This window comes from Ursus maritimus, unplaced genomic scaffold (genome assembly GCF_017311325.1).
Source record: "Ursus maritimus isolate PB19 unplaced genomic scaffold, ASM1731132v1 scaffold_15, whole genome shotgun sequence".
In the NCBI taxonomy this organism is placed as follows: Eukaryota; Metazoa; Chordata; class Mammalia; order Carnivora; family Ursidae; genus Ursus; species Ursus maritimus.
The window spans coordinates 35,495,454-35,518,690 of record NW_024423897.1 but is presented as its reverse complement, the minus strand read 5'-3'; the positions used below and the strand labels follow the sequence as shown (position 1 = coordinate 35,518,690).

Genomic DNA, 23,237 nt, shown 5'->3' with positions numbered 1-23,237 from the left:
CTAAACTCTTAATCGCTGAGCTATAATTTAAAAAAAAAAAGAAAAAGGAAAAGAGAAAAAAGAATATGCTTCCAAAAGTGCGTGAGGTTGGCCTTTAGTCTGAACTATTGTCTTTTAGATTAAGTTCTGAGGCTATATCCTGCTTCTAATTGTGATTCAAAATTGTGATACAATCATTAGCAACCGTTTCCAACCTAACAGAACCCATAGAATCATAGACCTTCACTTTTTTTACAATCTAGTCTATAAAGGGACAAGAAGAAAATATTTTAGTGAAGAAAAACATAATATAGTTTTAGAACGATTTTGAGGGTTCCAGTGTGCCCTTGCTCCAGCAGTGGGCAGTTGCTTTAGGACACAAGAGCTCATTTTTCAATCTGTAAACAGGAAGTACATTGTATTTTTTGAATTTAACTTTACTTAAAAAAAAATCATCACCTTATAGTCAAATGAATATGGTATAGGCTGGAGCTCATCCTCGATTTCCTTGTTGTAAGTTTGCCCATCTTGAAACTCTAGGAGGATGGAGAACAGGCGGCTTTCATTACATGAGTATTTGAGCCCATTGTGGAAAAGGAGTGCCTCTAAAGTAAAACAAAAACCGAAACAGACAACATTCTTGAGTCAGCAGTTGCCATCCCCCCTTTTCTGTTCTTTCTGGGCCTGGTCCAGTTCCTGGAAGAACAATGAAACACCATGAGAATGAGTAGAGAGACAATTCATCACAGAAGGCTTCTTCCTTAAATTTTTTTTCAAAACCAGAGACAGGAATTATTGGGGAAAGTAAAGTAAGACACATGAATGGATAAGACATGGAGTTTTAGCAGATGGGTGAATAAAATCCATGCAAATAATAGAGCGTTGAGAACTTGACATTATTTATATATTATCCTTCTAAACTCGGCTGAATACATATTTCATTTATCCAAGAAGTCATACGAAATATTATACCAAAAGAGATCTGACTTACAATACAGACTTACAGAGTTCCGCGTACGTATTTATGAGACCCTCTCTCCCTACTCCATCCGTGCAAAAGCCCACGAATGTGGTGCATATTTGTTAATTACCAAAAGACTCCTTTTATAAATAAAGAAGTAAATGCATATTTACCTATTTGCATTAAGAAACTCTCTTCTCTTCCTTCCTCTCTTCAAAGTGACTGCTGCCTAAAATACCAGGTTTCTGAAGCAAAGTCTTAATCTTTTACATTCTAAAAAATGTCTGTTTACTCCCTTTTAGATGCTTAACTCATCAGTGAACATGTAATAGGTTTGCAGAAATGATCGATGGATTGCTTTCTTGATGACTGGTTCTTGATGGGTTGGTTTTTAGAAAGGAAAATGAGATTCCTGTACCCACAGCCAGCAAGTATCCGTGAGCCTCCACTCTCCATTAGAACATGCTCGTGGCTGTTTCTCTGGAAATGATGAGAGATCCGTACTAACCGATCAGTACTCTAGCTAGTCCTTCTGGTGACCAGTGTAACGCACTTCCGCTGAAGGTAGGGAATGCTGAGTAATGTGCTAGAGTTTTCCAGTTACCTACCGCCATGGAATTTTCCTCCAGCCCATCCATTAAAAGAGAGGTGTAGGGGAAAGGGCGATCCCTTGGCGGTGCGGTTTGGAATTCTGCCACTGCCGTTCGCTAGCTGTGCAACATTGGATAACGTATTTTACTTCTCTATCTTGGGTATCTTCACCTTTAAAATGATATCAGTGACATCTACAACCTCCAGTTGTGATGAAATTAGATGAACATGTGCCATTGGTTGGGGGTGGGATTTTGCGAGTGAGTTAGGGAACTAGCACACAAGTTAACTCAAAATATAGAAAGCCTATAAAGAGAACAAACACGTCATCATAATTGGAAGACCAGTCACGGTACTTGTAGCAGTTGTGCAATATAGTATTTCTTGGGTTTCAAGAGGGTCTCAGTTCTGATGGCAGATTGTTTTCGTAATAAAGATGTCAAGATGTCTTGAATGGGTCTGGTTTGGCTAAACCCAGATCAAATGAAGAAAAGGAGACCAGCTGAGATCCTTATCTTTACTACTTGCTCTGGAATGTGTTTCTCAAATGTATGTTTAGACAAACGCATAGTTGTAACACACTCCCGTCAGTACCTACACACCCAAGTGACCTCCTGTCTGCCTTGCCCTGGTGCTCTTTTCTTCCTTTTCTTCCACGTATTTTGAAGTGACAAGACTCAATTAAAATTTTCCCTTCCCAAACATTTAGGGCACTTCCTGCCAAAGTTCCCTTTTCTACAAAGTGATTTAGTACTTTCCCTTGCCCCCAGACCCTCGAACATTTGTGTGTAGTCTCTGGTGTAGAGCTTTGTCTTGGATTTCATGAGGCTGGGGATCAGAGATGGTCACTGGGTTTGAGTAAGAGAGAGGAAGAGAGACACCGCTCACATTAGGTTTTGTCTTCCGGAGCTTATCCTCCATTTTCCTGGTTCCACCGGTATCAGGACCATTCTCTTTCAGGCCCTGTGTCTGGCAGATTGTCCACATCCATCCTGCTCTTGTGCTCACGACACCTTGTTCATGGTGGTACCTTTAGTTTTAAGAGCCCGTGTCAGAGAAAAGGGGAGTGGTCAGAGTTGGCAGGTGGTGAAGAGGGGTGGAGGACCAGGGGCAGAGAGAGGCAAGCAGCCTGTGTGGGACACCAGGGCCCCCTCTCGGGAAAGGACCTACTTGGAGAATTGGTTCATGAAGCTCTTCTGCCCTACCCCACACACCCCTCCTTCCTTGGCTGAAATCACAGCAGCTGTTGCTCTGTTCTCTAGCAAATGAAAAGGGTCAATATGTAGAGGTTGGTGAGCCTCTCGTTTGACTGTCGCTTCTCCTTCTGGGCTCACTGCTGAAAACATGGCTTGGTGGTTGTCTTCAGCTATTTCAGAATTCAAAAGTATGGAGAAAACACTCTCATATTGGTTTTCATTTTTTAAATTAAAAAAAAATCCTATAAATAAGAATCTTCGTTTCTTCCCATTGATAGCCGTATAGCTGTGGACTCTGGGATAACTCCCCCCATCCCTAGCCCTGCAGTGGGAGGGAGGGAGATTTAAGCCTCCTCCTTTGTTTGCCACTTTGGTTTCCAGTGCTCTGCCGTGACCACTTAGCGCTCTCTCTGAATAGCTATAGGTCGGGAGTAGTGGGCAGGAGCGTCAGAGAAGAGTTGGCGTGAGAACGGAACAGCACCACAGAATAGAAGGCGAGAGGGAAAGAAAGCATCTCGGAGGAAGAAAATACTGCTGCCTGGTACCCCCTAGCAGAGATATCCGGCCTATTGTGCCCACACCACTCGCCGCCGAGGAATTTCAGGCTTCAGTGGTGACAAGCTCAGGCAATAATGGGAAAGAGAGTGGGCCCCTTCTGAGAAATTATTGCAAGCACGGGAAGCCAAGATATTTGAGATGTGATTCAGACCTGAGGATGAAAATGGGGGGAGGGGACATTGGACTGAAAACAGATTAGCCCATTTTTAAGGTTGACAAAGTATTGAAGTGGCTCCATCCCAGTAAATGGAAACCCAGGGCAAGGGTAAGAGAAGCTAAGTTCATGCATTAAAGCCAAATTGGTCTCCTTGTTTGTGGGAGCTGCAGCTGTCTCCTCAGGAGCAGAAAGTATATGAAAATTAGTGACATAAGAGCAAAGTTAAGTTCCCACTCCGTTTTACTTGGTGTTGACTAAGACCTTAGACAGTCACTTAAGTGTTTTTTAATCTGCATTATGGGTTGTTAAAAGTAAGAACATATCAGGTATAAGTAAGTGCTTATTATGAAAATTATAAATGATATTCAAATACAAATGAAATGATAAACTGAAAGCCCTGGCTTCAGTTCTCATGGGAATTACCATTATATCACATTTTGGGGCAAACTCAGCCCAGTCATGGATACTATTTTTTTCAATACTTTACCTTACTCTAAATATGTTGGTATGAACAGGGTCACTACCTAAGATTAAATCTCTATTAGAATCTGATACTGATCATTGGAGTACAGTATAACCTTTTAATACATTTATAAAAATGCAATTTTAAATAGTAAAGAGAATAGTCCCATTTGTTATGATTGGATTATACTATAATTGGATTTTCGTGTTTTCATGAGATTAGGGAGGGGAAAGAAAGAAGAAAAGTGAAGAAATAGCTAATGAAACAGAAGAGCCCATATTATTATAATCTAATCTTTTGAGGGCTTTGTGTCATTTCCAATTTTTTACCATCCCAAGAGACACTAAGATCTTTTCAGTTTGCTAGAGCAGGAAGGGAAATCTTGAAAGTCACACCTCCTTTTTTATCTAGGATAACACCTCACCTGAGGTAGACTTTGCAGATGTCCTGAAAACGAGGGGGCGAAGATGTTTAACATGGGATGAGGTACTCCATGCCCAGGGGAGAAGGTGGAAACAGGAGAAGAACCCCACCAAAAAAGAGAATTTTTTTAAAATTTTGATGAGATGAGAAAACCACCGAGAAACTATTTGAGAACTTTGGTTTTATAACCCAATGTCTAATTTAACTGCAAATTGACAATAAATTGTTAGGTGATCAGAATAATGGCTTATATTTTGCATAAAAACATAAAAAAAAAAAGACTCCCAAGTACACATATAAAATAATAAGTCTTTTAAAAGAATTTAATGCCAGTTTATCTGTGTGAGTCACCACAGTGACTTGAGATATGCTCAGGTTATACTGCCAGAAATTTTTTTGAGTATTTCTTCATCTACAGAGACACACACACTACTCACTATTTACACGCATAGCTTCCCCAACCAGTAATCACCTGGGAAAGAATTTGATTGCCCTTTTAAATCAGTAGAGAGCCATGTGAAATCAGCTCTTGAGACAGGAAACGGGTGATCAGGTGTTTGCTGACACAGCTGATGACTGGCCGTTCTTTGGCTTTTTTCCTTCACCTTTTATGATGCCCTGATGAAATCTGATGCCAGGTTCTCATAACTTGTGTAAGATCCCATTGCTGGGTGGAATGAGGGTAAGGGGGTGTAGAAGGAATTACTGTCCCCGTTACCTTCCTCTGGAGAATTCTCTGGACTGACTTCCTGAAAATCTCCTTCTGTTTGCCTTCACCAGGAATGGCGGCCCTAGATAGTAAGGCATCAGGGAAGATGGGAATGCGAGCCGTAGTCTATTACATGACTACGACCATCATTGCCGTGGTGATTGGCATAATCATTGTCATCATCATCCATCCCGGGAAGGGCACAAAGGAAAACATGCACAGAGAAGGCAAAATTGTACAAGTGACAGCTGCAGACGCCTTCCTGGATTTGATCAGGTACGTCCTTGCAAGCCCGCCCCTTTGGGTGTGTTTTGACCACTGCAGCCCTTCTTTTTGGGGAGCTAGTCAGACTGCAGAACAGGTGTCTAACGGAACCAACCTCGCTAGGCTTGTAATGAAAGTCACATCTTTACTTCTGCCTAACAGAATTAAAGGTTTTATTTTCTGATCTAATGGGAAAGAGGTGAGGAGCAGAGAGGGGATACAGATTTTGAGTGTCTTGCTTTTAGGGTTCAGAATCTGATCACTCAGTTCTCCTCTCAGCTGTGCAGCTTACCTTGGAATGTTAATAAGTCTTTACCCTACTGCCTTGCTGTTGGAGGCTAGTTTTTACTCAACTATAGCCTGTTGGTGGGACTCTTCTAATGTAGAATTTGTCATCTGTATCATCATCTGTTCTGCACAACAGTTTCTGTCCAGAAAGGACTTTAAGGGTCATCTGGTCATACCTGTTCTAAGGTCTTCCTTTTATACTATTCATGAAGAAAGGATTTGGCAGACCAGCAATGAAAGATTAAAGGATGGCTTCTTTAGCATTGTTCTGTGTACAAACCATACACCGATTGCAAATGAGTCTTACCCAGTACTTGAAACAGACTTGATGGTAGAGTCATCTCACACAGAACAGTGAAGTAAACCAGTGTTTGATCCTCGCACCTTCCTGCTTGCTCTCTCTCCACACCTGCCCTTGCATCAGTCAGATCCTGGCAGGAAGCATAGTGCATATTCAAAAGGATCAGTGAAAGGGGCTCAGAAAGGTACAGGCAGGGTTAAGGAACTTACAAGGGATGGCGAGGCGCTACCAGCGACAGGAAGCTGTTTTGTTATCAACCCCAGCTCTGAGGGGCAAAGGAAGGGATGTGGGAAGAGCTGTGGTCTTGGAAAAGGGCCCTATGATAAGAACAGGAGTGCTAATTAGGATGGAGGGAGCTGCTGCCAACCTGTCAGAGAGCTGAAGAATATATCCGTCCACTTCTCTCTCCTCCTACCCTGTGATCTGTCAGCACATCCCACTGCACAAACCCAAAAAGGAAGCCAGAAGGCAAGAGAGCCCACATGCTACAACCTGAGGGGTCAGCCTTCTAGGGCACAGAGCAGGATGGAGAGTGGATCTAGAAGGGCAAATGAAAGGTACCCCAGCACAAGCCTCTAGATTTCTCACCTGCTCAGCATTCCTCCACCATGTAGCCTTCTCAGCCTGTCCTCCCGAAACCAAGCGCTCTCCTCCTTTCTGTACGACTTCCTTACAGAGTGACTTGTTGGCCAATCCTAGATGCCTACTCTAAAGGGTCCCTCGCTGATCATCTGAAAGAAACTCCTCCTAGGGACTTGATACCACATGCCATCTCAAGGGATGGGTCTTTGACAGGTAGATTCAAGAGAGATTTGAGCAACAAAGGCTCCCTTCAGCAGCACTTCTGTTTCTACCATGAATGACTTTGTCCCATCTGTATATAAGCACAACCCAGCCCCTTAGAGCCTCTTCTTGAAAGCCCTTTGTAGGGAATTAATCACAATTATCTGAAGGTAAGAAGCCAAGAAGCCACCCTATAACATTATTTCATATCAACTTGTCACCTGATGCTATGATTTTATGTAGTTCATAAAATTAATTACAGCTTTTCACCATTTTTTCCATGAGCTTTACCATCAGGTAGGTTAGGTTAGGAGTATTTTATTATATTCTCTTCTGTATAATTTCCACTCCTTGTTTGAAGAACTGGGATCTTGTCATTCCAAGTCTGGTTGATCCATCGGAGTGCTGTGTGTTTCTGCCTCTCCTTGCCCCAGTGGTAGGTGTATGAGTAGCCTATCCCCACCAGTCACTTGGCTCAAGCATTTTTCCTGAAATCTCCTGAACTCACATTTCTCTCAAGATTTATATAAACAGATCCACAGAGCATAGATAGGAAGGAAAAGGAAACAGGATTGTCTAGGCAGTAAGAAGAAAGGGACAAGAGTTGATGACCTTAAAACATGACTTTGATAGCACACAACTGCTAGAATCTCAGGCTTTGCAAGTTCCTGGGCCATGTCTCCTCGTCCCACAGTCTTCAACCTTGGAGCCCTAAGGATAGTTTATTCCAATCTCCTCTTTAACAGATAAATCAGCAGAGATCTAAATGGGTGTAGTGACTTGGCCAAGTTCATGCAGCCGGTTAGAGACTCCCCAGGTAGATTATGGCCCCTTGAACTCCACCATGAACTCAAACACTGCTCTGAGAAAGTGACAAGCCTTGCCACATGGACCACAAGTTTAAATTTCGTGAGCCGTCTCCCCATTGGTCACCAAAAAGCCTCAAAAGCGCCAGCAATTCAGGGTCAGTATGCCATCCCCCAGCTGGCCTTTGGAAGGACTTTGTGGGGAACAAAATGCCACAGTCTGACCATGACATTTGATTCAGAACATTTGGTCCCTGGACACATGGCATAAAATCAAAATGGCTGCTATTAAATAATACCTCAGTTAACCAGAATGTTTATAACCAAAGGTGTTTCCGTTCTCACTTTGGTTCTTCCTGGGAGCAGGATTTGATGAGATAATTACCAAATTTAAAAATCCCATTGTTTGACAAAAGGACAGATGAGTTGAATTTGAGACTTCCCTGAAAAATACGAACTACATGGGCCCCACATAGGGATGACAGTATGTCCCACTTCAAGTCATAAAAGCCACCAAAACCTTTCTTTTTATCCATTTGCTGCTTAGTTCAATACATCTTTACCTTAGACCCAATGAAAAAGTATTTAAGAAGCAAACTTACTATTCGAGACATTTTTTAAATGACCATTATTTTCTTTGCAGGAATATGTTCCCTCCAAATCTGGTGGAAGCCTGCTTTAAACAGGTAAACACTCTATAGCCACTAATTCACTTTTGAAATTCCTCTTTGGCATACCACACAGTTGGGACCCTCTTGTTTATTTTATTTTATTTTTTCCGTTTCTCCACAGTAAGAACACTCTTGCCAACCAGATAGAAAGCACTCGGGTTTTCTGGGGAATTTGCAAGGGGTGGGGAGGTCTTACCTTGTATTGAAGGCTTACTAGTTGCCAGATACTCTAAATCTTGCATACAAATAACTGATTAAGTCTCTGTTAATTATTAAGAAGGCCAATCAGAACACTCCCTCCCTCTCTATGCCCCCACATTCCACAAATGAAAGCCCACCAAGCAAACAAATTCCAGTATAAACACATCTACAACTTGCTTTAAAGATTAGGGAGATTATTCAAGTTTCTGGGTTTAATTTTAAAAACCAATGGGTTGTTTTTTAGAAGTCTACTAAGGGCCTTATAGATTCTAAAGGAGGAACCGTATCATTTCTTGAATGCCTGCAATGTGCCAAGCACTAATGTTGTATTTGGTCCTCACATGAATGGAATGGGTATCATTGTCTTCATTTCATTGATGAGGCAACTCATCTATGCTAATTCAGAAGGATTATTTAAAAGGCACAAGATCTCACAAGTAATAAATGGTAGATCCAGAATTCAAATTCATCACGTTGACTGCAAATTCTGCCCTCTTCCTGCTCCTGCATTCTGCTTCCTGGAGAGGGAAGAGACACCCGCCTGGAAGCTATAGTGAGGTCCAGTTCCTTTTAGCCCATATCTACTCGATTCTCTGCTCTCAGTGTTACGGATACAAATACATTTTACTGTTGGGGGTAAAGTTCGTTGTAACTTCACCTGAATAAAAAAGCTTTGTTGCCCAAAATATTAAAAGGAAAACAATTAGACATTCTGGGTTAAGTAATAGTTCCCCAGCATTTCTCCAGGTGGTGTCACTTCATCCTAGTTGTAATCCCCTAACCCTTCTCCTTAGGATCTCTAAAGCAAAAAAAGAAAACCCCTACTTTATGGAGGACTTTTATACATTCAAGTCATGCTTTGGTTCCCTCCCCCCTTTTTAAAATTTTTATTGACTATTTTTAATAGGTAATGAATGCACACACTGCAAAATTCAAACAGAATCCTTTCTTTTAAAAAAAGAGAGTCTAAGAAGCCAAAATCAAATTTTCTTTATTCAAAACCTGCAATAACCATAAATAATAAACCCCTTTCAATCCAACCAGCCAACCCCAGCACCATGGGGCTGACTATTCTAGTTAGTTAGCTGGCACTGGGCAACATCAAAAGTGCTGATTTCTAGCAGCACTAGGAAAAGTGCTGACTCGAGCAGATTAATTGTATTTGGTTTTGGATTGCATTTACAAGATTTTGAAAGGGAAGCAAATGTATCTTCCCAGATCTATTTGTCTTAGACCAGAATGCAAATGAGGTTGCAATTTCTGTACGCTACAAACTGTGTCTGAGGGGAAAGNGTTGGAGCCATAGGAAAGGCTAATCAGGATAGGAAATCTACCTAGACAGTCCATAAAATGCATAAGCATCCCAATGAAATAGAGATTTGAGAGTTGCCTGGAACAGGAGACTAAAACGGGCCAGTTTCTTTGTTACTTAGAATTACCAGCAGTATCAATGATTGTTCAGGGATGTGTCCATAGTATTGACAGCTGGCTATGTCCTTGTTGGAGAGTAGTGGTTCCCCACTGGACAAAAAAGTCTCCCATTCACTCTTTTTTTTTTTTTTTTAAATATTTTATTTATTTATTCGACAGAGATAGAGACAGCCAGCGAGAGAGGGAACACAAGCAGGGGGAGTGGGAGAGGAAGAAGCAGGCTCATAGCGGAGGAGCCTGATGTGGGGCTCGATTCCGTAACGCCGGGATCACGCCCTGAGCCGAAGGCAGACGCTTAACCGCTGTGCCACCCAGGGGCCCCTCCCATTCGCTCTTGGTAGAGAAATGGCCCAGCACTTCATGTACAGCTGTGTGTTCTTCCCCTGGACTGTAGACCCAGTCAACATCCGTACATCATTACTCTCTGATCCTTTACTACCGTCAACATAAAGGTTGGGGATTCTACTCTCATTAAAATCATAGATAGATGGATGGGCTTGATTGTTTTATACGGTCACAATCATCGACTCTGCATCTTCTGTCTGGCCCATCTATGCAGAAGCTGTTGGGAAAAGACTAACTTGAGTAGGAAGAGAAATTCCTTTATAGACTTGAGAATTGGGTTGTCACCCTCAGCTATTAATCAAGCATCTATTGATAGTATCAGAAATGCGTTGATTCTATCAGAAATGCCTTGAAGACGGTTGTTTTGGGATTTTTAAATTTTTTTTTAATTTCACTAAGTTTTGTTTTAATTCTACAATTCTAGTATAGTTAACATACAGTGTTATGTTAATTTCAGGTATACCATAGAGTGGTTCAACAGTTCTATACATTATTCAGTACTCATCACGATAAGTGTACTCTTTAATTCCCATCACCTATAGCCCCCCTCTCCTATCCCCTGCACCCCCTCCTCTGATAACCATCGGTTTGTTCTCTATAGCTAAGAGTCTGTTTCTTGGTTTGTCTGTCTCTTTTTTTGGTTTTTGTTTCTTAAGTATCTGTCTTTCTCTGACTGACTTCGCTCAGCATTACACTCTCTCAATCCATCCATGTTGTTGCAAATGGCAAGATTTCATTCTTTTTATGGCTGAATAATAGTCCATGTGGTAAATGTATACACCACATCTTCTTCATGCACTCACCTATTGATGGACACTTGGCTGCTTCCATAATTTGGCTGCTGTAGATAATGCTGCTATAAACGTAGAGGTGCATAGGGGATTTTTAAATTTTTAATGTTCGCTGAAATCTCCAACTAAGTCTGGTCCCCAAAGGGCTTTGTTACTGAGCCCCATTAGCCAACCTTAGTGTCGTACTTTAAAACTTACAAGGCATTCTCATATATTCTGCTTAATTTGATCAACAGCCCTGTGAGATAGAACCACTGTGGTTATTTCTGTTTCACAGATGTAAGTAAGACCAAAATGATGATTGGAGATTTGTTCATGATCCCATAGCATGATCCTATAGATAGTAAAGGGACGATGTGAATATTTGGATTTACGGGTTTTTTTAAAGCCCATTTTGGCTATTTTTTTAGGGTTTCAGAAGAAGGCAAAAACACATGTATATGTCTAGTCCAGACTCTTCAACCAGATACCTCTTTCCTGTTACGATTGTCTTGCATTGGGGGTGTGTGTCCGTGCTGAGGAAGTAGTAGAGGTTTGTCACAGGTCAGATGCGAGATACCTTCTATAGCCGTAGTCTCCAAATGCGAGGTAACGTATATCATTAGAGAAAATTTGGAGAATAAGAAAGTAAAAAGAAAAATCACCTCTAACCCCTGTTGTGCCTTTTCTTTTTTAAGTTTAAAACCAACTATGAGAAGAGAAGCTTTAAAGTGCCCATCCAGTCCAATGAAACGCTCGTGGGTGCCGTGATAAACAATGTGTCAGAGGCCATGGAGACTCTTACAAGGATCAGAGAGGAGTTGGTCCCGGTTCCAGGGTCTGTGAATGGGGTCAATGCCCTGGGACTGGTTGTCTTCTCCATGTGCTTTGGATTTGTGATTGGCAACATGAAAGAGCAGGGGCAAGCCCTGAGAGAGTTCTTTGATTCTCTTAATGAAGCCATCATGAGATTGGTAGCAGTGATAATGTGGTACGTATTTCCATTTGCTGTATACGCTGTCTACAGGTGCTCATTGCCATCAGCATGGGTTCTATGCTGAGGAAGATGCCGCCAGGCAGGATAGCCAGTTGCAACAATCTCACTGGGGTAAGCACAAGAAATCTAGTGATTGTCGGGGCCTGTAGTGGCCTTGGATCCTGTCTGTAAGCCACTCTTAACAAGTTTGCTTTCTCGTTTTTGAAAGGTGTCTACTTCTTTACTCCAGGGCTAGTGGGATGCCATTCCTCGTTCCTTCATTTTATATCTATTTAGTTATTCGTTCAGTATATATTTATTTATTGTCTACTATATACCAAGCATACAGTGCCACACACTCTGAACATAGCAGTGAAGAAAACAGACAAGGATGTCCCAGAACTTACAGTCTTTTAAGGGATATAGAAAAATAGACAAATCAACCGAATGCTTTAGTAACAAGTACTGTGAAAAAGTAAAACAGCAGATTTTATTTTATGTGATGTGATAAAAAGTGACTGGGGAGGAAGCACAAAATTTGCCTTGGATTTTGGCCTCTGAGGAGGTGACTTTTTTGCTAAGATCTGAATGACTCAGAGAAACTAGCCACACAGTGTGCCAAGAGAAGAGCATTCACAGTAGAGGGCAAAGCACACGTAGAGGCCCCTTGACTGTCAGAAAAAGTGAGATCTCCTCTCCTCCATTTTTAGCTCTTGGAAAGAAATGTAAAATCATGGCAGTCCTGCTGCCTGCCCAAAGGACTCATGGGAAGTGTTAGAGAATGCCAATCCACAATTCATAATAAAACTTCCTTCAAGTAAAGTTGAGAGTAGGACACAAAGGAAAAGACTAAATCCGCAGAGGAACATTGACCTTGGAAAGTAAATTCTCCCCAGCTGGGAGAGAACCCTTTGATTGGTTTAGGCCTCATGTGGGGGTTGCTTTCCCTTTATCCTTTTTTTCTAATCCAGACTCCCTTCTTGGCACTGGTAGGAGGAAGGCATCCATTTCTAAGAAAAGTACTCACCAACATGATTAAAAATACCCTTTGTCTTTATGGCCACCAAGGCCCAGAGAAATCCATTTTTCAGGAGCTTGTACGAGGTGGATATGAACTTGGGCACGAAGGCTGATCAGAATGTGATCTCCACAGGAGCCCTCGGTTGAAATCCTGGGGCCCCTCCTTTGAAATCCTGGCAGAGCTGAAAGTGGACATTTATCTTCATATTATTAAAATGCCTCCACCTTTCACCTCTTTCATGAAAGAAACCCATTCAAGGCTGCTGAACGAACCTCACATGTAGCTTTTCAAGCTGTACATTCGCCTGCACGTTCAACATTGAGTTATTACTTTTCTGAAAACAGGTACTCTTATAATTTCCTGGCCTGTGTTTTGAAAGGACTTTTAAAAGAAGCATTGTATTTTCAACTTGAAATAAGACCTCCACAGTTCCCAGCAGACCCTTCTCAAGGGTGATTGGCCCCTCTGTTTTTGGTAACGTGAGTTTGGTTGCAGTTTACTGTGCCCATCAGACAAAGGAAGTTGAAAGTGGGGCAGAGGGACCTTTATGCAACAAAGGTGGTTCTACGTACAAGTTATTTTGTGTCTCAGTTGTTTCTTCTTGCCGGTCTGCAGGGGGAAGATGACAAATACCAGTAGCAGCCTGTGGGTGATAATTACTTAATTAGAACACCTATAACCTGATCGTGGTAATACATACATGCACATTATTAATTTTAGCTTTGCATTTATTATATAGTTGCCTTCAGTCTGCGGCAAATGGTACTAGTTTTCCATTCCCACTATAGCATAAAACTTACTCTCAGAGTAAATTTAAGAGTTGATTTGAGGACCAATACTAAGTAATATTGTAAGTGGCGTGTTACGTGGGAAAAGAAAGACTTTTAAGAGAGATGATTGCAAATCTAAAACACTGAAATGGTATTGTGTGCATCTTGCTTTAACTTGGAAATCGGGCTCTGATGTGGGAAATGCTCCCAAAAGTCTGGATATTGGGTCAGTGGATTCTGGCTGTTCAGAGTACTTAGAAGGAGAACAGAAGGCAGGGGGAGTTGGGTGCCATCTGAGGACCGCAAAAGTAACCCAGGTGGGGTGAAAGGAGAGTGATCTAGAAAAAAGAAGTGAGTTTAAAAACCTCTGTACCTGTCTTTTTTTCATAGGCTCAGGAGAAAAGAAAAAAAAAATTGTGACCTAGAGAAATTCTGAGTGAGCGGAAGGCCTTATTATGCGTTATTTATATTTAAAAAAAAAAAAACCTTAACGATTTCTGCAATTTCTCATAGTATCCTGGGCACAGAAAGTTCAGCTATCAGCTCTCTGTCGCGTTTTCTTGTCACTTGGTCGTTTCTGTGGAATAGCTGGTTAGCTCGTCAGAAACCAGACTTCCAACCGTGCCTGTGTTGCTTCTGCATAGGTACGCCCCTCTGGGCATCCTCTTCCTGATTGCAGGGAAAATTGTTGAGATGGAAGACATGGGAGTGATTGGGGGGCAGCTTGCCATGTACACGGTGACTGTCATCGTCGGCCTGCTCATTCACGCCGTCATTGTCTTGCCCCTCCTCTACTTCCTGGTAACGCGGAAGAACCCTTGGGTTTTTATCGGAGGGTTGCTGCAAGCACTCATCACGGCTCTCGGAACCTCCTCCAGGTGCGTACGTATGTGTGTCTTCACTCCTATCAGAATATGTATCTCAAACTTAACTTTGATCCAGAATCCTGGTAGTGGTGGCGGTGGGGTGGGGGGGCGGTTCTGGGTTTTAAACTTCCGGGTATATGAATTGGCATTTTCACGCAGGTGCTAATCAGACCTAGTTGGGATTCAGGGAATGGTTGGCTGTATACCCTTTGGGGAGACATATGGAAATCAGCTATTCCTTTCCTGCCCACCGTCCTCTCTCTCTTCCAGCTGACCTGTGCCTGAGGGAAAGATGGCAGTCACTCAGCACAGGTGTGGGGAGAGGGGAATAATCACAAGTATGCCTCACAGAAGAACCCAGGAGTGGGAGAGCTGCCACATAACCCAGGGAGGCAACCCACACTGTTCTAACCCTGTTCCCCTATTTCTACAAGTGCTGACTTAGTTCCCTTTAAATTAGGGCATGGGAGAGGAAGGAACTCTGTCCAAAATACCAAACATACAGTCGTGGTCTAAAAGATCTGGAGGGTCAGCTGACACGCCCCCTTTTTTTTTTTTTTTACCATTCTCAGTTCTGCTACCCTACCCATCACCTTCAAGTGCTTGGAAGAGAACAACGGTGTGGACAAACGTGTCACCAGATTCGTGCTCCCAGTGGGGGCCACCATCAACATGGATGGGACCGCCCTCTATGAGGCTTTGGCTGCCATTTTCATCGCTCAAGTTAACAACTTCGAGCTGAACTTTGGACAGATCATTACAATCAGGTATGAGGAAAATTCTACACAGCATTTTCTTAAGAATGCCTTTAAATGATGAGAAGATGATCAGGATTGGATGAAGAAACTGGTTGGAAAGGGGATCGAACATAAACAGGAGGTTGGGGTTTGTGGCAGTAGATTTACTTTTGATATTTAGATATTTTTATTCATTTTTTTAAAAAAGTACAGATGTACACATTTATTAATAATGAAGTTCTAATGATACAGAAATGTAGAAGTTGTGCTCGCTTCGGCAGCACATATACTAAAACAGAAATGTAGAAGTCAAAAAAATGGAACTTTCCTGCCACCATCACCCCCCATCTTTCTGTAGGTCACCACTATTAATGTTTGCGGTATAAAGACCTTTTCCTACACCTAGACACACATACACTCTTTGTATAATTAATAGAATCATGCCATGCATACTGCTTGTCCCTGGATTGATTTATCAGTGTACCGTCGATAAAACATCTAGCTCTTTTAAAATCTACAGAATACATAGTATGGATATTTCTTTTTTAAAAATGTTAGATTATTCTTCAGTTTTAAAAGGCATTAAAATATGTTGGCTTTTATTGCCAGTATTAAAAAACTAAAATACACTTGAAAAACTGGATTAGCATTTTCTCTTGGGTTAATTTTTAGGCAGTATAAAATAGGTGAGAGACCCCATTGACAAACAGGTTGAGAATTTTATTTCTATGGACTGCTTTTTTAACTATTATATTTGAGGTGTCTAGTGAAAGGTAATGTTCCTTTCCATACCTTCCCCTGATTTTTCAATTTCCTTCTCCAGAGGCAGCCACTGTTGCTTGCTAATTTCTTTTATGTTCTTCTGGAGATAGCCCACGCATATGCATGTGTATATGTGATTATAACGCCCTGTTTTGGCTTACTGAGTGTCCGTTCTGCACAACAGACCAATAAGTAAGTGTAAGGGAGACGTTAAGCCTCACAAGCCAGATCAGACTCTACTGTTCATTGTGTGTGTTCTAATAATTATTAGCAATTTATTTTGGATATCAAAATAAGTCAGATTTTTTTTACAACTCTTTATTATAAAAATTATCTTACAAACGGAAAGTTGAAATAATATTACAACAAACATCTACCAAGATCCAAGAATTGTTAACATTTTACCATTTTTGCTTCTTTCTTTCTCTGCCGCCTTTATATTTTACATATACATAGTCCAACATGCGTCTCCTGAGAATAAGAATCATTTTTTATAAAACCACAATAGTAAGATTCTTTAAAATACTTGAAGAATATCCAGTATACATCCAAATTTCCCCAGTTGCCCCAAAAATGTCTTTTATAACTTTTTCCCCTAGACCAGGATAAAGTCCAGATTTATGGCTTGCATTTCTTTATATTTTACATATACATAGTCCAACATGCATCTCCTGAGAATAAGAATCATTTTTTATAAAACCACAATAGTAAGATTCTTTAAAATACTTGAAGAATATCCAGTATACATCCAAATTTCCCCAGTTGCCCCAAAAATGTCTTTTATAACTTTTTCCCCTAGACCAGGATAAAGTCCAGATTTATGGCTTGCATTTGGTTTTCATGTCACTTCAGTCTAGTTTTAATCTCTGTCAGTTCCCCCACTGTGAGTGTGTGTGTGTGTGTGTGTACATATATGTTTATCTAGAAATAAGTTATGTTAGACTCTGTATATATGTTTTGAGTTACTAGAAAACAATAATAGCTTATAAAAAAAAAATGAGGCTGGTCACAGCCAGACGTGACTGGCCTGGGCGTTCTGGGAGCCCTGAGCACAGTCTAGCTACACTGGGGTTAGGAGATGAATATCGCAGCTCACCATAACCCATTCGTGGGCATACCTTGGCAAACTGGTTGAAAAGCCCTGAGTTAATAAAAGGCTCAGTTGCATGTGACAGAGTAAAACATTATAATAACACTAAGAGTGACTTACTTTCTCCATTACTCCACAAAGCCCTCAAGGCTGGTAAGTGTTTTATGCGGTGTAATATGCAGGGTAAGGGACCCAGGCTTTGATTCCATCATCCGTGAGGTAGCACCCTCGTCCAAATGGTCCGGATAGCTTTTCACCACCTTCGAATCCTAGCCCCTGTGAAGCGGAGGAGGACACAGCCTGCAAGGTGCGTGATCACTTCACCCGTATCTCATTGACCAGAACTTAGTCTAAGCTCCAGCCTCTAGTCTTCACGCTGGGCAGCCGTAGACCAGGTAAAGCTTCTAGTACCATAGAAGAGCAACAATATAAGGGAACACGATAGTCTCTTCTACAGACTGACTTTTATTAATTCCACTTTATATCAAGGTAGTATTTTACTCTTTATAAAACATTTTCACCTTCTCACATCAGCCTATATCAAATAGATATTTAACAGAGTCCCAAACAAGGTTGTGTGCCTTACAAGTCAGGTCTGTACCACCTCCATAAAAAATACTTATAGTGGTACAGAAATTTGTTCATGAATCATTTTGCTTTTGAATTAATACATTTGATTTTTTTTCTGACCACATTAACCGTACAAGTTCAGTATCTTTACAATCCTCTACTTGCATAGACGAGTTAACAGGAAACAAATTGTTATTGTAACTCTACAGTATTTTTGACCTTAAATATTTTCAGGTATGTGAAAAAGTCTGTTGGCACCAATGCATTCATTTAAAAATGGCTATAATAATAGGACCGACTTCCTAAGGGTTGTTGTGAGGCTCAAATGAGATAAGCCATGCTTAGCGTATCTGATGGCACCTAATAAGCCCTTGATAAATATTAGTTAATATTATTGTTAGCTCAGTGGCTTTTTTTTTTTTTACAGTCTCCTTAAGTTTTTCTAAAGCATATCCTGCTCTGTTAACTTGGCAAGGCAGACACTGCTGCCCCTGGCGTGGTCTGCAGGACACACTCTCTGTTTGGGGGGAGGTGTGCAAATGTTTTATGTTTTGGAACTTCTTTTCACAGCATCACAGCCACGGCTGCCAGTATCGGGGCAGCTGGGATTCCTCAGGCGGGCCTGGTCACCATGGTCATTGTGCTGACGTCTGTGGGCCTGCCCACCGACGACATCACGCTCATCATCGCCGTGGACTGGTTCCTGTGAGTATGCTTGGACGGCCGGCCAGCGTGCTGTCGCAAGGCCCCCTCTGTTACTCCAGGGCACCAGGCAGCTTGGCCTACCTGCCAGAAGGGCTCCACCAAGAGGGGCAGCGTGCCTGTGATTAAATTGCCGTCACTGCTTAGTCCCTGCCCTTATCTGGAGACCCAGCCCCTACGCCAAGTGTGCTTACGCCCTTATCAGCCCGTGGGGCACAGCCGGCAAGTACACTTCTCACTCCATAAAGCCATTCAGCGATTGGGAAACTGGCCGTCTGCGAAGCCAACATAAATCAGCAAGGCATTTTCCGAATTGCGCAACACATCCCCACGGTGGCCAGAGCAGAACGACAGGCCTCCCACGCTGGCTCAGGCCCTCCTCCTTGTGCTTCCCGTTCCAATGGCGTAATGCAGCGCAGATGTTCCCGTCTGAACCCAGGAGGGAGAGGGGCGGTCATGCAGTGGGAAGAGCACTAGCGTCATTAAGTAGAATTGACTGTGGCTCTGGGGAAAGTTCCAAGAAAGGTACCCTCCATCCCCTCAGACCCTAATCTCGGGGGGCCCATCCCTCTTCCATGTTCCCCACGCCCTTCTAGCTGACATCTTTTGTCTCATAAATTCCCTTTCACTTGGAAAAAAGACTTTCCACAGGATGCCCAAAGTGAAGGCCTAGAAGGATACAGTAGGTGTTGGAGTCTCCTGTGTGTTGCCTTCGCTGGAAGGACTATGAAGAGCTGACGGGTGTGCTGAAGGCACGATAAGTGGGAGGAGGGTAATCAGTTGAGAGCATGAGTCCCACAGTCGCTTGGATCTGCGTTTGCATCCCAGCCCTGTGTGACGTTGGGCAGGTTCCCAGCTGTCCTGGTTTCCTCCTCTGTACATGGAGATGATAATGCCACCCACCTCCCCATGGTGCTTAAGGATTTCGGGCAGTGATGCCTGGCATTCCGCCCACTGTTGGGCCCAGTCAGCACTCAACTGCCATGAGGACTTCTACAGTATAGAGCTGTGGTTCTCAAAGCTTTTAGCCTCAGGACCCCTTTACACTTAAAAATTATCGAGGACCCAAAAAGCTTTTATCTGTGTGGGTTTTAGCTATCAACACTTATCATATTAGGAAAACAGAATGTTTTAAATGTTAAATTCATGTAAAGTTTACAATAATAAATGCATTACATCTTAACATAAATAACGTTTTTGCAAAAAAAAAACATCATTTACCAAACCAAAAATTTAGGGAAAAGAACGATACCATTTTACATTTTTGGTATCTCCTTAGTGTCTGGCTTAATACAAGACAGCCGGGGTCTCCTAACTGCTTCTGCGCTCAGTCTGTTGTGGTACCTTTAGTGTTGTGCTGTAGTTCTTGCAAAACCCCACCCAGGCATTCATCGGGAAAGGAGAATGAAAAGGGCCAAAACCATCTCAGCATTGTTGTGACAATAGTTTTGACCTCGGGGGCCATCAGGGGTCTCTGGATCACCCTTTGAAGACGACTGGTATAAAGGAGGGTGAATTGTAGGAAAGACAGGCAAAGAGAACTTTTAAATAGGAGAAAGGGAGAGGTCATGCCCCACTGTTGGTACTGTAGTAATTGAACCTTGGTCATCTATGTGTTCTTACAACTTTGAGTAACTACTGTTACAAACAGACGTGTCTATTATGTAATGTTGCCGTTGATGTTTGCAGCATTTTAAAAGATGCCTCAATAGATTTAGCAGCTGGTTCAAAATATGAGCTGAAATCACGTGATGTTCACAGGAGCCCCGTTTTTTCTGCCCCCACCCCCCACCTCAGGGACCGCCTCCGCACCACCACTAACGTGCTGGGAGACTCCCTTGGAGCCGGCATTGTAGAGCACTTGTCACGGCACGAGCTGAAGAACCGAGACGTCGAAATGGGTAATTCCGTCATCGAAGAGAACGAAATGAAGAAACCGTATCAGCTGATTGCCCAGGAAAGCGAGACTGAGAAACCCATTGACAGTGAAACCAAGATGTAGACTAACACAAAAAAATGTTTTCTTGAGCAGCAGGTGTTTGCAAACCATTGTAAAATGTTTCCATCTGTTACAACTCATTCTCTCCAGGAGGCCCCCTTACCTCCCTTTTCCTGGTACTCTGATAGGATTGGGAAGTATTCATCCAAAAACAAGGGAGGATTTCGCGAGTCAGATCAGATCTTACATGTTTATGTGGCACACAAAACTGTAAATGTGATTTTTTTATAAGCTAAAGAGTCAAATAGTGGGCTAAAACATGCTTTTAAGTCAACTTTCAAAAGTTAAAAATCCTTCAGAATACAATTCAGTTTTAGTATTAAAACAACTTGATAAACTGTAATCGGTTATCAGTGGGAGAGTAGAAGGGTTTTTTTTCCCTTTCTCTTCTGATTTGTGTCCTGATTTTATTAACAGCAGGGCAGTATGAATACACAGCTAGCACAGCTGTGAGGACTCACATAGAGTGAAATTTCCATGTGGCCATGGGCAGGTTACATCTCATCTCCAGGCCTCAGTGTTCTCATCTGTAAAATGAGTGAGTTCTCCGGACGCCTGTATGGTCTCTTCTAGCCCAAACATCCCGTGACGTCATGGAAGAGTCTGCCTTCTGTTCCTCCTTGGAACATCATGTAGCAAGTACCATTCCATGGAGCATGGGACTTTCAGAAAGGACACTTACTAGGAAGGAACCTTTCTAAATAGGGGAGGGATGGCTGTATGGTTTACCGGGTCCTGTGTCCAAAATGTCAGTTACACAAGTCACCAGGCTGGAGGCCATTCCAGGAGTGGAATAATCCATGAAACTCTGCTCAGTTCTTCCCAACAGGGGAAGGATTCCCTTCTTTCCTACTCTTCCCAAACGGAAGGGACTGCTCTGGGATGGATGCCTCCCACCACTCCTCAACTGACTATAGACTTTTAAAAAGTAAAATGTAAGACTAGCAGCCAGCAAGGGTGCCCACGGTCTTACTATAGAACACTAAAGAGCCAGGTAGGAAAGAACGGAGCATGACTGACACTAGAGAGAGGATTTAAAAACCCCAAGATTATACACCATCTTTAAGGAAGAATTTAAAATGGAGAGGTTCATTTTTTTTTTAACCTGAAATACTTCTCTTCAGTTCAAAATCATCCCCCAAGGAAGTTTGCCTATCAACATAGGCACGTCTATATTTTTTAAAGAAGTCAGATGAATGAGCTCTCTCTGTAATAGAGTTCCGTGAGCTGGGTGGGTGGTCTCTGATTTGAAAAGGTTTTGACTATAAGCAAAAGTTCCTAGAATGAGAGAAACAAGATATCTTTGTGTTGGAATTCCACTTAGCAAATCGTTCAAAACCTTCGGCTGGAGTGGGGTTTGGTTTTATTTTGTTTGTGTCCCTGAGAGAAATGGTAGAAGACGAATCAGTATAAAGACACCGCCAATGTGGTTCTAAGAAAAAGCCAGCAGGAGCATCAGTCGCAGGCGAGGCGGCTCCCAGCTTTGGAGGAGATTAATTTTTTACCCCCTGAGGAGTATTCATTCAAAGACATGGAGTGGGAGCTCACAGACAATACCAGCTGTGTTTGAGTTTCCGACCGAAAATGGTAAAGAATGGACTTAATTATGCTAACAGACTGAAAATCTAGACATACACCCCCCGATATACAATTAGATTTTTTATATAGATCGTGAGCGTTACATGTGTACAAAGGTTAACGTTAGGCTGTGGTGGAGTAACTATTTAATGCCGAGGCTCTATTTGGGAAATACACTACAAAAGTTAATATCCATGGCTATCATCTCGTGACACCAGTAGAGCAAAAAATTAATCATGTCAAATTAATTCTGTTACACAGTGTGATCTTTTTTTATACTAACCATTTCTTACGGAAAGCAAGTCCTCTAGGATGATCCTCTGGCCAGCCCATCACAGGCTCTGCATCAGCATGCACCCCGTGGGGACTGAGAAGCATTACTTTGTAGATGTATTTTCAATAAAGAAAAAATTAGTTTTACATTATGACCTTGTATGTTGTTGTTATTCCTCTCCCCGAAGGAAAATCTGTGTCCCATCCATGGAAGTACTGTAATGAGCTCAGGGCAATGCTGGGAAGGGATACCATGCAGATTTTTTTTAGGTGATACTAGGTAACGTTGTGGAAGGACTGGCTGGGGGAGCCAGTCCCAAGGAAATAAGGAAGGACACGTTCTCTCCCTGCCCAGCTCCTGGAACTGGAGCCAAAAGGAGCTGATGAGGGAAGCACTTCACTGTTTTGGCCTGCACTTACTTGTCCACATAAATTTCTCAGATAAATTGAATCATTTCCATGTGGGGATTAGAAAAGTGTAATGCCACCATTTGCTCTTCCAAAAAAGTAATTTCCTGTCTGGCCTTCAAATTAGGTAGATTTATCTGTGTGATTACTACTGCCATTTATGAAAAGAGCTGAATAAGATCTCAAGGGATGTTTCAGAAGCAGCCCCTGTGGTAGCGAACCCCTTCTATTCATAAAGAACAACTTTTGGACTACTGCTTTGTCCTCTCAGGCTTTTTAATAAAGAATTGGCAGATGATAATATGGAATGCCCAGGTTGAAGTTACGTCTGGAGACTGACCCTCCCTCTACCCGTAGGTAACAGAGAGGCTCTTAAGTAGGGTCTGTAAACCCTTAGGTTATCCATGTGAAGACTTAAATGAGTTTTCATTGCCCTTGAAATTGTAGGGAAAGTTCTGTGTATTTGCTTTTTTCTGGGGTAGACATTTTAATTTCCATCCGTTCTCTGAAGGATTTCTTTTTTTACTGAAAAAAATACATAAAACTTTATTGCAAGACTGAGAGAGACCTAAATGAATGGACAGATAT

The 23,237-nt window shown here is 42.1% G+C and overlaps 1 protein-coding gene across 1 annotated transcript in view; it reads left to right on the top strand.

Annotated features, from left to right (window-relative positions):
* Positions 1-22,388, top strand: part of SLC1A3 (solute carrier family 1 member 3) — a 76,710-nt gene extending 54,322 nt beyond the window's left edge. The window contains exons 4-10 of the mRNA XM_008692626.2: positions 5,109-5,313; positions 8,123-8,165; positions 11,596-11,888; positions 14,309-14,542; positions 15,103-15,297; positions 18,260-18,394; positions 20,189-22,388. Of these exons, the coding sequence (XP_008690848.1) occupies positions 5,109-5,313; positions 8,123-8,165; positions 11,596-11,888; positions 14,309-14,542; positions 15,103-15,297; positions 18,260-18,394; positions 20,189-20,393 (1,310 nt within the window). The 3' untranslated portion in view covers positions 20,394-22,388. The remainder of the gene's footprint in view (positions 1-5,108; positions 5,314-8,122; positions 8,166-11,595; positions 11,889-14,308; positions 14,543-15,102; positions 15,298-18,259; positions 18,395-20,188) is intronic.
* The last annotated feature ends 849 nt before the right edge of the window (positions 22,389-23,237 follow it).